The sequence below is a fragment of the Halichoeres trimaculatus genome, unplaced genomic scaffold (assembly GCF_033239565.1).
Source record: "Halichoeres trimaculatus isolate MK-OKI-2021-1 unplaced genomic scaffold, fHalTri1.1 fHalTri1_scaffold_9, whole genome shotgun sequence".
Lineage (NCBI taxonomy): Eukaryota > Metazoa > Chordata > Actinopteri > Labriformes > Labridae > Halichoeres > Halichoeres trimaculatus.
Window position 1 is genome coordinate 18,621,377 of NW_027437188.1, and position 16,529 is coordinate 18,637,905.

At 38.4% G+C, this 16,529-nt stretch overlaps 1 protein-coding gene across 3 annotated transcripts in view; it reads right to left on the reverse strand.

The window, feature by feature from the left end:
* Positions 1-7,691: 7,691 nt before the first annotated feature.
* fam168a (family with sequence similarity 168 member A) overlaps positions 7,692-16,529 on the reverse strand; it is a 39,072-nt gene continuing 30,234 nt past the window's right edge. For 2 of the 3 annotated variants that reach the window (XM_074679761.1, XM_074679764.1), the window contains 4 exons: positions 13,561-13,706; positions 13,030-13,216; positions 12,586-12,712; positions 7,692-12,369 (listed from right to left, as the gene is read on the reverse strand). In XM_074679761.1, coding sequence (XP_074535862.1) covers positions 12,600-12,712; positions 13,030-13,216; positions 13,561-13,706 — 446 coding nt within the window. In that variant the 3' untranslated portion in view covers positions 7,692-12,369; positions 12,586-12,599. Of the gene's footprint in view, positions 12,373-12,585; positions 12,713-13,029; positions 13,217-13,560; positions 13,707-16,529 lie in introns of all 3 variants that reach the window. The other variant, XM_074679762.1, reaches the window with a different exon arrangement.

A 16,529-nucleotide genomic window follows, 5' to 3' on the forward strand; every position in this document is an offset into this window, starting at 1 on the left:
AAAACAGCCTGTTTGAGTTTATGATAATAATTTTTTTAATTATCATTTTCAGCATACACTGATTTAAAAAAAAAAAAAAAACAGTAAATGACTTCTAAGCTATTTAACCGGAGTGATCACAGGTGAATTTTGCTCGCACTTCGAACATAGTTCTGGTCAAAAGCTTCATCACATTAGATATCAAGGCGCAGGGCGCGATAAATCTCCAGTTGCCAAACCATACTTATTAACCATAGACTGTTATTAACCAGATTTATCACAGTCTCTGCAATTAACTAAGGTTTACACTGGCTTAGAAACAAACTTTTAACAGTATGCTTATGAATACCTTTATGACCTTTATAAGCTTAAGGGTGTGCAAATATTGAGGGCATGAGTTGAAGTTTACTCACATACCACTAACAATTGAAGCCTAGGCCTTCTAAAAAAAAAAAAAAAAGAATTATCAAGTTAATTTGCAGGTTGACTTAATGAGCACATACAGAATGCTCAGCAAATACTCAATATGTCAATATTAGTGGCAACAGATAATGTTGTAATTCCTTCAATTTGGGTTGTGTTAAACATAGTAGCTGAAAATAGTTGCCCCACTTTATAAAAAGTATTTGCAGGTAAACATCATCAGCAGGGCCAGAACTTTTTTTTTATAAGACTTTGTCTCTTAACTTCTATTTGATGTGCTTTTATGAGACTTTTTATTGCACTATTGTTTGATTTGTCAATATTGCTGCTTCCTGCTCTGCATCCGGGTTTTCCTGAATGATATGAATATGCCGTATATGTCAGAAGAATAAGTCACAGCAGAGACATAGACTTATAATCCTTTAATGCGAGGCAATGCAGCTAAACTTCTCTGTTTGCACTATGAACAGCTCAAAACACCAATCCCAAGGGCTGGACTATAGGCTTTAGGTGTGAAGGAATGGATTCCAGCTGCTGCTCTGTGTGCCACTGGTTCCTTTAGAACGACCCTATCAGGTTAATGAGTACACTTGTAGCAATAAATGCTCATACGAACATGTGTTATTCTTGTGAAAGTTAATAAGTGAAATAAAGACTTTGTTTTCAGATGCAAATCTAAACGACACCAACAAATCTCTGTCTCTGTGTTTTCAGATTGATAAAATGTCATTGCCTACCATCCTTCTCTGTGTCAAATGAAAATGAATTTGTGTTGGATTGGAATTACCATAGACTGTATTAAACTATGGTCAGAACAGGAGCTTTCCCTAGTGGAGCCTTAACTTTAAGTGTTCCCCCTAGTGATTAGTACCAATGTAAAGGTCACCTCCCTCATTATAACAGATGGAGCATTAGTCAAACGAAGACGTTAAATACATATCAATATTTTTTTCTTCTCACACATGCTTTCTGTGAAAATGGTCATTTAATATTGTGTTTATTTTTCTAAATGAAATTTAAAAACTAATTTCATATCTGACATATGACTGGTTGAACAGTGAGAGAACAACCTGCTGAATGTTTGTATTGTTCACTTTGAATTGTCTCCAGAATATGTTAGCATGTTAACATGTATATGTACGTAAAACTTCCCTGCTGTGATCACAATGAATTTCATTCTGACTTCACATGTCATGATGGGAGAAAATGGATATGTGGTCTGCATCTAAATGTTTTTAAAATGTAGTCACTTTGTTCTGTAATAGTGTGGTTAAGAGCTTCCTTAACTCTTTACACCCATGAATTCACACCCATTGAATGAAATCATATTTTTATTTAGAAATGACCTTGCAGCTTGTGTCATGTTACTGTCACTTTTCATCCACTGATATAAACTGTAAATCTCAGTGTTGTAGCTGATACTCTGCAGCAATGTTTAACATTGTCCCACTCTGTGCATAGAAGCAGACGACAGGATGTATATGAACAATTTCCAAGAGGACAAATTCACAAGTGTGCATTTGAGTATGAGAAACTTTATATTAAGAGCATATGGCTGCATGGGTTTGAACTCGGATGAACTGTGGAGTTCACCAGAATCCCACGCAACAGCCGGGAAAAAGATGAGAAAAAAAATGCAACTGACTATCAATTAACACATGGTTTTAAGAAAAGGGGATCATTATATTTGACCACACACTGATACGAGACCACAAGAGGAGTTAGTTTTGCTCAAGAACTTTGATTCTGCTAAAATGTCACCAGAACAAGTGAACGTTATCAACTCAATTGGTCCTTGAACTCATAAAAATAGTTCATAACAGCAGAGGAGAGTAAATCTAACTCTGTGGCCGTGAGAGAAAATGAATCTATGAAAAAGGGTCAAGCTACTTAGATGATTAAAAATCTGAACCAAGAAACCTTTTAATCTGAATGAGCTCATTCATCATGTTGAAATATAGACATGTGCAGACAGGGAAGCAGAGTTGATTTCCCCTTTACAAACAAGTTACTCAGAGCCTGATTGTAACATTTCGTAACATTTGGAGTATTGTAAGAGCCAAAGGATACAAACCCTGACATCTTCCATCCACACCCTTCTACGCATGTATGCATGTGTACTGCAATAGCGTGAATGCTACGTTGTTGTCTCTCAGAGTGCTTGAAATCTGTTTTGACTGGATGACACCATACATATTTTGGTTGGAATTTTTGAAGTTGAGTTTTATCTGGCTGTATTATGGCATTTTGACTGAAATTTATTGCCACAAAAACAAGAACTTCACTTTGTGTGGTTTCAGGCAAAAGATAGCGTCTCCAAGCCACTTGACCCTAATCATTTTCAAGTTGCACAGATAAGTGCTTCTGTGTTTTTTTTTCACATGCTATGACAGATCTATCATGCCTTTTGTATTAATGTCATTCATATAGGAATGTTTTTATGAACTGGTTTATTTCTTGTTCTCCCAGGTTGTCCATCACATACCTTATACTTTATTCCAGACCCTTAGGTCTATACAAATGTATTTGTAGCAGAACAACAGATAATTAATAAAAATAAAATAATCACAGTTTGTACAGGGCTGCACAGTGGTGCAACGGTTGGCGCTGCAACCTCACACCATGAAAGTCACTGGTTCGATTCCCAGCTTAGCCAATGGGCCTTTCTGTGTGGAGTTTGCATGTTCTCCCCGTGCATGTGTGGGTTCTCTCTGGATCCTCTGGCTTCCTCCTACAGTCCAAAAACATGCTCACCATGTAAATTGATCACTCTAAATTGTCTGTAGGTGTGTGTGTACATGAATGGTTGTCTGTCTATGTGTTAGCCCTGTGATTGACTGGTGACCAGTCCAGGGTGTACCCTGCCTCTCACCCAATGACAGCCAGGATAGGCGAACAGGATAAGTGGTTCGGAAAATGAATGAATGACAGTTCATACAATCACTTCAGTTTGAAATATCTGAAAGCAACTGCTTCATGTCCAAACTAACAGACAGTAATTGAGTGTCTATGTACTTTGTGTTTGCATGTTTGGAAGAGCAGTCTGCAACAGGATGTTATGATTCCCATCATGACTTTCTAAAGAGATGTGTGTTTTGCTTGTGTCAGTTGAATATACAAAAGGAAAGTGTTGTTTAGTGACAGCTTTGTACACTTTAGAGGTCTAAACGCTCTTGTTTCAAACTCCATCTCTCAAGATCTCAAAGAATATGCAGATTTTCACTTCTTATAAATGAGTCAGGTATTACTTTGCTTCATCATTTGCCAGTGATCAAAACCTCAGCAGGAGGTCCAACTGTATTTAATACAGCTGTGTGATAAGCTTATTTACATTTGAAAAACTTCCCCCTCAAGGATTAAATCTTGTGATGTGTGGCCATGTCTTGCTGCATGTTTTAGTCTGCAGGATCCCAGCAGAGACAGAAATGTGTCTTTATTTACTCTCTGACTGCAGTGGTCCTCATCATTTAACCTCATTACCCACATTCTGACACTTCAGGACTCAATAAACAAAACTTCTTGATGAAACCTTAAAAGCACAGTCCAGACTACATAGATAAGAATCTAAGAAGTTTGAGTTCTGTATGTAGTTGAGCCCTTGGTGGGATTCAGATCAATAAATCATGCACTTTAACCCCTTACTGCCTGAATTAATTAAAAATTATGAAAACAGATTGTTTTTATGTGTTTTTGTATTCTTCTGTAAGATGTTAAATTGTAAATTATGTGGAGATCAAGTTCATCCCCTGACCAGCGTACTGTGACATAGTGGATTTGATACAATCTTTGGTTTGTGTAGAATATAACTCAAAAGGTAATAATGAGCTACAAAGGTCATTTCAGCTGCATCAAGACCTGACACGGTATGTTGCAAATTTTCGACAACAGGCATCAAGAAGTTGAATCACAGGTGTTTACCAACCAATCAGCTTTATAATCTTTCAAATTTGTTATCGTAAAATCAAAATTATGATCTCAATCAGGGGTTTCCGATTTTGTCTCATACTGATGGAGAGGGTCATGAAATGCCTCCCAATCAAATCCCCCCCCAAAAAACTAGTTATAATTGTATATTTTATCCATTTTAGTCAAAGCAGAAACAAAGTAGAAATTGAATTCTATATAAACCATAAAAACTGAAATTCATTGATTTGTTTTCCACATTTTTGTTGCAACAAGACCCTCTGAGGTGAGGCAGACAGAAGGCTGAGGCTGCAGCTTTTCATATGGGGTACGCAACATAACCACTAGTCCACATCAGTGTCCCACTTCCTTTTTTAAAAATCCTGTCACCATTATAAATTTTTACAGTTTGTTGTCTCGTTTTCTTTTCTTTCTGATAATAAGATATGATTTTCTTTTTTTTTTTTGACAGAAAACATGGCTGTCCTTAATTTCAATTCTATATATGCAAAGAGTAAAAAGAAACAGGTATGTATGTTTAATTACCTGCCTGGCATGGTCAAAGTAACATAGCGTAACTGTATTTGTTCATTTTAGGACCAGAAACACACTTATTGCCATCCAACAATAACATTACCTAACCTGACAGTCTTATTTTTTTAATGTAAATCAAGTTTCATAAAAATATGCACCTTTAATGTCTTTGTCCCTTACATCCCTTAAAAACTACCAGCTGTTTGAATCAACAGCAATCAACTCAGGTACACACCACACATACAGGTACGTTGCTGTGGATAAAGAAGTTTGCTGTGAGTGTTTAGTGGGGCACTGGGTCTAAGAGTTATGTTTGTGTGTGTGTGCTTCAAAGTTGGTTCAGCAGTGCGTGCATCTGTTTGAGATTGCAAAACCTGGAGAGAGAAGTGAAAGAGTGAGTGTTGGGTGATGTTTGTTTGATTGAGCCACACAGGAAAAGTTTTGGTTCCCTGTCTGAGTTTGTGTCCTCTTACTGTCTGCACTGGAAAGAAAGGACAAAGTGAAGGGGATCAAAGTTTATTTGCGGACTCTGCACAGATTTCAGACTTATAATGCAGTATTGTACTGTCCTCTGCAACACATTCAGTCACAATGGCTCCAGTTGTACTTTGATTACCTGGTTCAGCTAACTTCAAATGTTGTCTTTAACAATCACTGACTTCCCTATCACACACAAGTGAAGCACAGTTCATAACCAAGACCTTGTAAAATACTAAATGGTGTGCCTCAGGGCTTTGTCTTGGGACCACTGTTGTTTAATTATATCAACAGTATAGTCATAATACTCCCATTGTAAAATTTCATGTATATGCTGATGATACTGAAAACAACTCAGCTTCCAGATGCCTCTTGTATGTTTTCACTAATCGTCCACACTGCTCAGGTGTGATTTTGGCCCATTCCTCTGCACAGATTGTCTTTAAATCTTGAATATTCTTTGGTGCCCTCTGGTGAACCCTTTTCTTCAGTTCTTTACACAAATGTTCAATTGGATTTAAGTCAGGTGATTGACTAGGCCATTCTAACAGATTAATTTTCTTTTTTTGAGTTGAGAGTCAACTTTGCTGTGTGCTTTGAATCGTTGTCCTGCTGGAAGGTCCAGCCCCGTCTCATCTTCATCATCCTAGTGGATGGCAGAAGATTCATATCAAGAATTTCCAGATACATGGCTCCATTCATTGCTCCGTCAATTATATGAAGTTTGCCAAAACCATGAGATGAGAAACAACCCCATGCCATGATGCTTCCACCTCCAAACTTCACTGTTGGTATAGTGTTTTTGGGTGATGTGCAGTGCCATTTCTCCTCAAACAACGTTCTCTCAGTATTCTACAGGCTTGTCAAAATGCTATTTAGCAAACTTTAAAAGAGGTTCAATATGCCTTTTCTTGAGGAATGGAGTCTTGCGGGCTGAACGTCCATAGTAGCCATGGCAGTGGAGTGCATTGCCTATTGTTTTCTCTGTAACAATTGTACCTGCTGCCTCCAAGTCTTTCTGAAGCACTTCAGGGTGGTCCTTGGCTCGTTGAGTACTCTTCTGACTATCTTTCTGACTCCCTGGTCAGAAATCTTGCAAGGAGCTCCTGTGTGTGACCTTTTGATTGTAAGGTGGTGCTTTTTCCACTTGCGAATAATGGTCCCAACAGTGCTGACTGGAATATTCAGGTGCTTTGATATAAGTCTGTAACCAGTTCCATTCTGATGCTGAGCAACAATCAGGTTGTGAATGTCTTCAGAGAGCTCTTTGCCTTTACCCATCATGAGGTGTGACGTATTTAACTGCTTGGTGAAAAAATGACCTTTTTTTATAGGACCATAAATTTGCTCTAGCCCAGCTGATGTTGGTTTGCACTAATTGGAAGCCCAAGTCATAATTATTATCAGATTTCAGGTGGTATGGCGCATTTCCTTGCCCAAGTATACAGCCTTTCCATGGTGTGTTCAATACTTTTTTCCTGTTATCATACTTAATTCCACATAATCATTATTTATGGACTTGAATGTCATGATTTCTTTTCATGTTTGGATTATGTGAGATAATACCAATGCCTAGTAGAAACTTCATTTGAATTGCAGCTTTGGAAATAAATGTAATGAGAAAAAAGTTGACGCATTCAATACTTATTTTCCCCCCTGTACAGCGCCTTTAGTCTTTGGAACCTGTGTACCATGAAGCCTGAGGTTCATTACAAACCTTCAGCCTCCAACTCATTTTTAAGATTTCAGGTTGCAGCAAGATCAGACCTTACCATCAGTATAGGACATCTGTACGAGTGAGTGAAGCTTCTCGAACGTCATCAGTATCAATAACGCCAAATGTACTTTTGGCCATCGATGAGGAGCTGTATCATCTTCAAAACTCACAGGAAAAAGTGAATTCTTTTACACATAAAGAAGGCTACACAGACCCATTTTCCTTTTATAGGAAAATTTTAATAGTTATTCAATGTTCTACATTTTACAGTAAATATACAATTACAAACTTGGCTTAGTTATAGTACTAAGATCACTAACTGATCTTTAAAAAAACCCTCAACAACAAAAAAACATTAAAAAAGAAAGAAACAAAAGAAAAAAAATAAAAACAGATTTACACTTCATATCACAAGCCTGACGCTGGTCCGTCACTCTGGACCAAATAGCTAACATACAATTCACTTCTCTCAACGTTGAACAGACGTTGGGCTTCTGTTTCAAACACAACCTTACGGTAACAGATATACCATAGCATGTGCAAACTGGGTACCAAACTAAAACTTCCAAAAGATGGGGGTTGTTCCTAATACTCGATCCAGGGGGAAAAGGATACGAGCATGTTTTTTTTTTTTTTTTGGAAGACAAGGAATTTCCACTTTTTGCATCACATTTAGTGTCAAATCAAACTAAGATATCTGACAAGTTGAAATCAAAAAGCTGCAGCAGAACATCAAAGACATTTAAGAGCCTACTATTCACTGTGATAGTAGTGTTTTAATTTATACTCATGAAGGAAAGTAAGACTTTGCAACTGCAAGGCAAAAAAAACGGAAGAGAAAGAAGGAAGAGGGAAGATGGAAGGAGAGGAGGGGAGATGTAATGAATGTTCCTGGTCATGTTTTCACTGGTAAAGTGAAGTTAGATAAAAAAAAAATAAAAAAAACATCATTCAGTGTCATAGAGGACAGAATGATGGTGAATGAAAAGATGATAAAAGACCTATGAATAAGACAACTCTGCATTTCCTCCTCCAGATAGAATAAAGTGTTCCCAACTGTTTATTGTCAAACAAGTGCAAATCAAAACAAATGAGGGGCAAGGAATGCAAAGTGAGGAAAAAGTTTGAACGTCATGACAAACGGAGTTGTTTAACTACCGACTGTCTTCATATCTCAGTGGTTCTGCTTCTTCAATGAATCTCTTTGATACAGTTTGTAAGAGCATTGGTCCTCAGCACAGAAGAGAAATACCCCCCCATAGATTTTGTACTTAAAATAACCGAGTCCTATTCAGAACAATGAATTACACATTTTTAACAACTGAGATGTTCTGAAAGTGAAGATTTAATTTGGAAAAGATCAACCCCGCTTAATGACTTGGAGCTCAAAGTTTAACATCCACTTTACATTTTTGAATGTAGAGGACATGGCTCAATTTTATTTGATCGACTGTGAAGCCAGACTGTGTAACTGGCGACATCTAGTGCCAGAAAGGCTCCTTGGAGTTTGACTATTTAATAGTTCTCCTTGTAATGAGGGATAAAAAGGGAGTAAATACACAAAAAAGCAGGAAAAGAAAGAATGTGAGAGCAGAGTGTTCAAATAAAAAGGATAGAGGCTAGCATGCTCCATTTTGCATCTGAGGAAATGGAAAACTGAATGTTTCGAATGGTATTGGGGTGATGCAAAATGGTTTTAGAGAGGATTTCTTGAAAAAAAAAAAAAACAGGGTAAACACAGAGGGTACAGTAAGAAAGATAAAAGTGAGACAGGCAATATGCATCAACAACAAAGTGAGAAATAGGACAGCAATAGGAAAACACAGAATCACAGGAGGCTAGACGTAACAAGGACTTCAGAATTCACCAGTTACTTAGGGGGAGAAACTAATATTTACTGAACAGCTGTGGGTGAAGTATGGCACAGAACAAAAAGACGTGGATGCTGAGGGTTCTCGAGACATCGCTCAACTCATCTTTGCACCTCTAGAAAAGAAATGGCAACTGTTTTCCCACACATAATAAAAAAACCAATCCATTTCATTACTTCTTCCTTGATATCTGTAAATTCAGGCAACACTAAAAAATGTGACTTTGTTAGGGAGAATGACAACATGTCCTGTATTCATTTACAAGAGTTGGTCACACATTCTCCTTCAGTGACACAAACACAGAAGACAGAGGTGCAGAAGAGAAGGTCAAAGGAAATATTAAAAGCACAGACAGTAGCTGCCACACTGATGCAACCATGCTTAGCTAGAAATACATTACTGTACCACTTGCTGTATAAATATACTGCATTTTTTTAACTTAGAGATCCAATGCTATAGTGTAATACACCTGAATATTATGCATAACCATTATGCTTATTTGACCAGAGGGAAGGAAGAATAAAACAAAAGTCCATAAGATTGAATTGAGAAATACTGACAGAAGAAGTGGTTGGTTAAATAAATCCTAATGACGAGTGACATCACTGCTGTCGCAAGAAAACTGTTTCTGGACTTGTACGTTTCAGCGCGTTGAATTTTAAAGTGTAACATCCTCATTGTTAAAATACAAGGGAGGGTTAAAGAAAAAATTCCAAATAACGACAGTTTTCATCCAACAGCAGCTTAATGCCAGATTTTCTTGAGAATTTACCTACTAGTGTACAAACATCTGGACTAAGAATACCTCAAACACTCGACCTTATTGTTTATTCTTAATTACAATATAAATTGCTTCTTCCTCCCACCAGCACTACAAAGCCTAGGTACCGGTTACTTAGCATTAAATTATAGTCATCAAGTTTTTTTTGTCTTATGTTGTGCAATAATTCCTCACAAAGTTATTCAATCCCCAAATTCTTGATATGTTCTACTTTTCTTAGCAGTAAGTGTAATAATTATTGAGTGGAGGCTGCATAAAAAGCCTGTAGTCCATACTTAGAGATTACAACAATAAGCTTCTTTTAAAAATCAATTTGAAATGCTGATAAAATAATTACTGTTTGTTAACAGTTGGAGGCATCCCCTCTTATTTTATTGCAATATCAAACCATTACATCACAACCTGCACGGTAAATGCTTTTGTTACACTGATCCGTCCCCTACAGATTCATGACGTGTTTTTTGTTTTCTCGTAATACCGCAGGCCTCAGCTAGATACTAAACCCCACCACCACTACTTTTTGTGTTGTAGTGTTTGATTAACATCATCATACTGTGGCTGTGATAGCCATTTGCATGTTCAAAAACGCCTTTTATATATATATATATATATGTGTGTATATATGTATAAGCATGAAAAGGCAACTGAAAATGGCTGTATGTGGTCCATGTCTCATTGGCTCAATGTTTTTTTTTAAGTTCCTCTAAAGACAGCTTTTCATAACCATAATTTATGCTGTATTTTCTTTAAATGGAGATAATGTTTGAATGCAGATGTTGAAGCAGATATGTTTGAACCTGTGGCTCTAGCAGATAAAACACAGAGGGGGGAAAAGGATTATCATTTTTAATCATAAAAATAGAGCTAACAGAGTAAAAAAAAAAATTTCATTTTTTTGTCGCGTCTGGAGGTCAAGATTGACTGCACCAGTTCCACAAACTGGGCTGAACCAGATAAAAACCCAGCAACACAGTAACACTGGGCCATTTCAGATCTGCACTTTTAGGAATTTAAGAACATTTTTTTTAAGATTTATAAAAAGCACTCTCATTCTAGCTTTAAAATCCACACAGGAAAAGCCCCAAAGTTATATTTTTGACTCTAATTCTGCTTACAACACAACATGAACTGGGCTTTGAAACGTCAGCATCCGATAGGACTTTGATGCGGTGCATGCCAATCCATCCATGTCAGTGGTTTGCTTGTTGAAGCACTAACAGCACCCTGTAATGGACTGTTAGATCAAATCCTATTCATCTATGAGCAGATTTATTGACGGATCCAATTTTCAACTGTTTACTCAAGAGTCTAGGTTTCGATCCGCTGAGTGTTTGGTTATAAGAAATTAAGAGGGGCAGAAGGAGGAGGAGACAATATAATCACAGTGAGGGATCAATGTACAATACATATAGTGCAAAAAAGCAGTGTGTCTGTGGAGTCTCTTGCAGGTGAGCTGTCACAAACTCAAATGTCTTGTACCTTGAAATAAAACAAAACAAAACAATAAAACTGACTGTGAATATGTCCTCTCCTCCTTCTTCCTGGTTGTCTGCTTTCCATGTCTCCTCCTGCTCTCCACTCAGAGCGCCAACCCAATCCCTTTAAAGTCCTTCGCCATGGTCTGCTGTGCACACCCTTGGAAATCCATGTTCTGTGTGTGTGTATGTGTGTATGTTCAGTGTGTGTGCTGATAAGTTACAACATAACTGGATGTTTTGTACAGTAAGTGCCACTAAGTGATGTTTCCAACACACCACAGGAGCCCCTGCATGTGTGTGCACGCTTGTGTTTGTGTGTATATGCATGACCACTCGGCTGTCATAAGTACTTGCAAATTTCTTATAATGTATTGACCTATGCTAAGGTAAAGATTTCAATAGTGTTACAACATACTACTGCATAGTATGTAGCAGTCTGAAGTAGCTACGATGCTAATGTGGACACAGTGGGACACACAGCAGGATGGGTTATGGTCAGTAAGTGCTCTGCACAGCGCGACACAGCACTCGCAAGGAGGTGTAAGAGGCATGATTGACCGACTGCTGCCGGACAGACAGCTACGCACTGGAAGACGACTGAGATCAAACTGGAAATGAAAAGAAAAATGAGGACAAAAGAACAGAAGGTAGGAAAAGAAAAGGTGTAATGAAATAATCGGACACTGAAAATTAAATAACTCCAAATTCTGTTGAAACCCTGTGCTGATATGTAGTTGTTAGGAAATTTGGCAGCTTAAGTCAATGTTGTAGTGACCGATGGAGATGATGATGAAGAATAAGTGCCCGAATATTTTCCAGCCAACTGAGCAGCAGCAGGAAGGACCACACACACCAGCACAACACAGAAACAGGAGCAACTGACACCCGTGATTGGTCAAGAGTCCTTCTGGAGTTCCAATAACAAACACAGCAAAATAAAGTGAGGAAATAAAAAGTAAAAAAAAAAAAAAGAATAAAACAATACAAAATAAGGTAATGACTGGTTGGCAAATGAACAGAGTAAAAATAAAAAACAAAAGCAGCTTTAAAAAAAGTTAGAGAATGTCGCATAATAACAATAACAATAATAGTAAAGTGGCTGTTGCACTTTAGTTTTGTTCTTGCAGACAGGTGCGGAGTTCCCGGGGTAACCAGTGGGAGCCCGTGTAAGATTTGAGCAGTTGCATACAATGGTGGACTCCAGATCTGCTGGGAAAGAAGAGCAGAGGTACACATTGGCGAGTGATTTAAGACAGACCGTGGGCCTCAGAGGAAAGGAAATGTGAGGCGGCACAGTTTGTTAAAGTCTGAGAGATGACAGAGGAACAAAAAGGGAGTGAAAAGGAGGAATGAGGTGGAGGGGATAAAATTGGGGTGACGTGGAATGTCTCAAAGAGAAACAGCAGGAGGGCTGACACTCACATGATGGGTGGGCTCTACCAGTGTGGCGGTACGTAGCTGTACCCAGGTGTCCCTTGGGGCCTGTAGGTTGGCACAGTAACTGGGTGTCCTCCAATCTGGGGATGCTGGGGTGTTGTCAGCAGGGTCCCTGAAGGAAGTTTACGACTCAGTTAATGAGCTGTAGTCGCTAAGATTTCCATATAAAGAGCAGAGTTAAAGGCCTTAAATGTCCTAAAACAGCTACTGTTTGACTAAAGACGGACCTCAGCCTGACGAGCACATTGTACTTCAATATGAGAAAAAAAAAATCAGAAAACTTTTAACAATATTTGACACCCATTCAGGGGGCCAGTTGTAAAATCAATATACATGACGTTTCACTGAGTGTGAGAACATTCTTGAGCAAAATAAATAACAATCCCGGATTACAGTCGACAGAAATCAGGTGAATAAATTTGCTCCTACCTGCACTCATGGCCATGGTTGTCCCGGCTACCATCCCCATAGCAGCCATGCCATTGTTGCGAGGAGCTGGTACTGGGACAGGGGCTGGGTAGAGGGCTGTGGAGGGGATGCTGTTAGGCTGCACCACAGTGGTGTGATGGATCACATGTGGCTGAGCCGCATACACAGGCTGAGTGTAGTACGCTCCCTGTAAGAAAGAACACAGACAACAGTGTGCGTGTCAGATACATCAAGTCACTTCACTGTAACTGAACCTTTGTGTGTTCATGGTAGTTTAACAGCGTGAACGCACAAGAAGCAGGAAGACAGAAAGTTAAGAGGAAAAAAAACAAAACAAGTTGAACCAAACGTCAACTTTTAACAATGACGTTTTTAAAGGAGAAAAATAACTTCAGACACCTGCACTAAATTAACTGTCACTTAAAAAAAACATTGTAAGCAGAACTTGTTGTTGACATTAAGTTCAATGGCTCATGTCAGATGAGAAGGAGCTAAATCAATCAAGTTATTCAGGAATATGTTTCCACTTACCTGTGCGTACAAGTTCTGCTGAGGGTAGGCACTGCGGATGGGGTACATGGCTGTCGGGTATGGGGTTGGGGTCGGGGTGTATGGTGGGGGTGCTCCATTGGACTGAGTGGGGGGCACTTTGTACGGGGTGCCTGCTGAGGTATATCCTAAAGGCAGAGAGAGGAAAAATGGAAAGAAAGGAGGATTTTGAAAAAGTTGTTACAGAGTAAAACAAATCCAAAAGGCAGGAAATCAGTTCATGAGCTAATATTTCTTGAATCTGTCATCTTAAACTCAATATTTGGCTGCAGAAGAAGCATAGAAGTTTGTTGGAACTGCTGTTTATTTTCACCTTGACAAAAGGTGTCTGATGTTCATTATCCTCTAATTCCGTTTTGTTCAATTTAGTAAAATTGGACAAATCTGCTCAATGTTTAATGCTATGCTGGCACTCAGCTAAAAGCTTTGTTTGCATTTTGAACTGTCTGCATGCAAGATTAAGGTCTAGTGTTGGTGATCATTTGGGGACCATATAGTGATTTATGCAAGTAATTGGTACAGAATTAGTATGACAGTATTAGATGTGTATCTTCACTGAGTGCTGATTCTCTAATGAGATTCACCTGCTTTTGTGTAGCACACCAATCATTTATGTGGATTCTTGTACTAACTTAGCCAAATTTGTGAAACTTCTGACAGTTATATGTCTACTTTTTATACAAGAAAGATTTACTGGTTTATTGTTTTGCTGAAAATAAATCCCAACTTTTAAGAGTTCCATCTCAGTTAACTCATTATTTCAGGGTTATGGAACATTCTCAAAGGGGAAAAAAAGCTAATTTATCATTCTAAGTGGACCAAAAAATATTATTTTCTAATAATTTAAAGGAATGTTGCATTTTTTCACCTTAAGAATAATGTATTCTACAAGTTAAGAAAATCAGCTGCGATTGATTAATAATAGAAACTAAAGTTGCTAGTCTTTTCAAATACTTCTTTTGGTGCACTTCCCCAAATATCCAGCAGAGGGGGAGCTGGTGCTGTCTTAATTTGGGCTCTAGTCTATAAACAATACAGTTTGATGCTTTTGGGGTCTTAAAACCCATTCTAAGGTAATCATGCCATTTACTTTGAAGTAGCATTCTTGATGTGGTTACTGTTGAATAAAGCAGCAGTAGTGAATGAAATCTGAGTATCTTCTTTGTTTGGGGATATACATACACAAGCTGCCTACCTTCAAGAAGCAATTAAATTACCTCATGAAATATCATTTCAGTGTGGACAAAGTAAGTTTAAGAGACGCTACATCAAAAAGCTTGAAAAGCACGAGGTGTACTGTAGGACAGTGAAGGCATCTGGTTGAGAGCCCTGTTTGCACGTCTGCTGCTCTGTGGATGCAGTACGTCTGAACGGCCACTCGGAGGAGCCTGAAGGTCAAACATGCTACAAGCTAGTTGCTGCAGCTGAGCTTATGAAAGCACTTCTCTCACACAAGGACAAGGGAACAAAGAGATGCTGGAGCTGCTGTGCTGTGTGTATTAAAGTGAGTGTGCATACTCGAACACACATTCTTCACTCCAACATGGATGCAGGGCATTAGAGGACAATGGTGTGTGACAATTACACAAAAGCCCTGCTGATCGAAAACAGTTTGTCTATTCAGGGATCTTAAGAAATAATGACATTGACCGGAGACCCGTTTCTAATCAGACCCCGACTGCCTCAATAGGAGGCTGACACAAAACCTGGAGACTTTAATTTCACCACACATTAAGCATCACTGAATGTAAAGAAAGAAATGTGCAGGCAGACATTAACAACGCTGCCTTAAACCACAGCCTTGGTAATTAGGTTCAATTCTTCTGTTGTAACAAAGCTGGGTGGGCAGCGCCAAATCATACCTGATATTTTGTTCCAACTCCAAAAGACAAAATCAAACTGGGGGAGGGGGCAGGAGGAGAGGAGAGGGGCTTCAAAGGCTGCACAGATGAAACCCACAATCCCACCCTGCCTTCTTTAGATACTCAAAATTCAGGTGAACAGGAGACAATACAAGCGACTCTCGTTGTTTTCAAACAATGGCTGGTTCCAATGTGCTTTTTATTGGGGCAATTATCTACTTCATACTTTAAATATTAGCTTTTTTAAATCAATAAATGAGACAATACAAGTTTCACCCAATTCCGAGAGGATCTTTGTTCCTCATATTTGTGTTTCGGGTGTATTTCTCAATCATTTTGCCTGGGGCCACCTTTATAGTATCATATCTTTAACTGGATTACATGATTACATGAAATAACATTTTATTGAGAGATGGATTAAAAACGTCTTCCTATGTTTTAACACTGGAAAAAAAAGGAAAAATAAGTGACTCTTTGAGATTTGCCCAGATTTAAAATAAATCTCCTTTATTCCCTTTTATCATGCTTTCATTGACATTATTTATTCATTGTATCTTATAACATATTGCTTTTCAGTGCTGAGTTTGACTGAGTGAAGCCTGTTCTTTTTAATTTTGCACTGACTTCCTCAAGACTGGCTTGAATCTAAAATCTTTTTGCCCATAAATTAATAAATATAGATACTAAAACACACCTTTTTTTCAAAGTAGTAGTCCTCACATGATCATAATACAAAACATTAAAGCTAAGTAAGTTATGAAATATAGGTATAAGTTGTTTGTTTGTCCTTCTTTCCTTTTAATTGTGATGTCCAAACAAACTTAAGTGCTGAGTGCTGCCTTGAAAAAAGTGTGATTTAACCGTTTCTCATTCACCCCCCCCCCTCATAATAGTGATTAAACCCAGAGAAAATGAGCCTGAGTGAGATCAAACTGGACTGTTTAAGGGTTCAAGACCTCACTGCACTAAACTATCTATATCTATACAGACACACCATATCTGGGAGGCAGCGGGACAACTGTTCTCCCCATCTGCTGCGGGGACCAGACTGTGAACCCCAGCAGAGTTCCTATCTGCTGCTATAAGGCC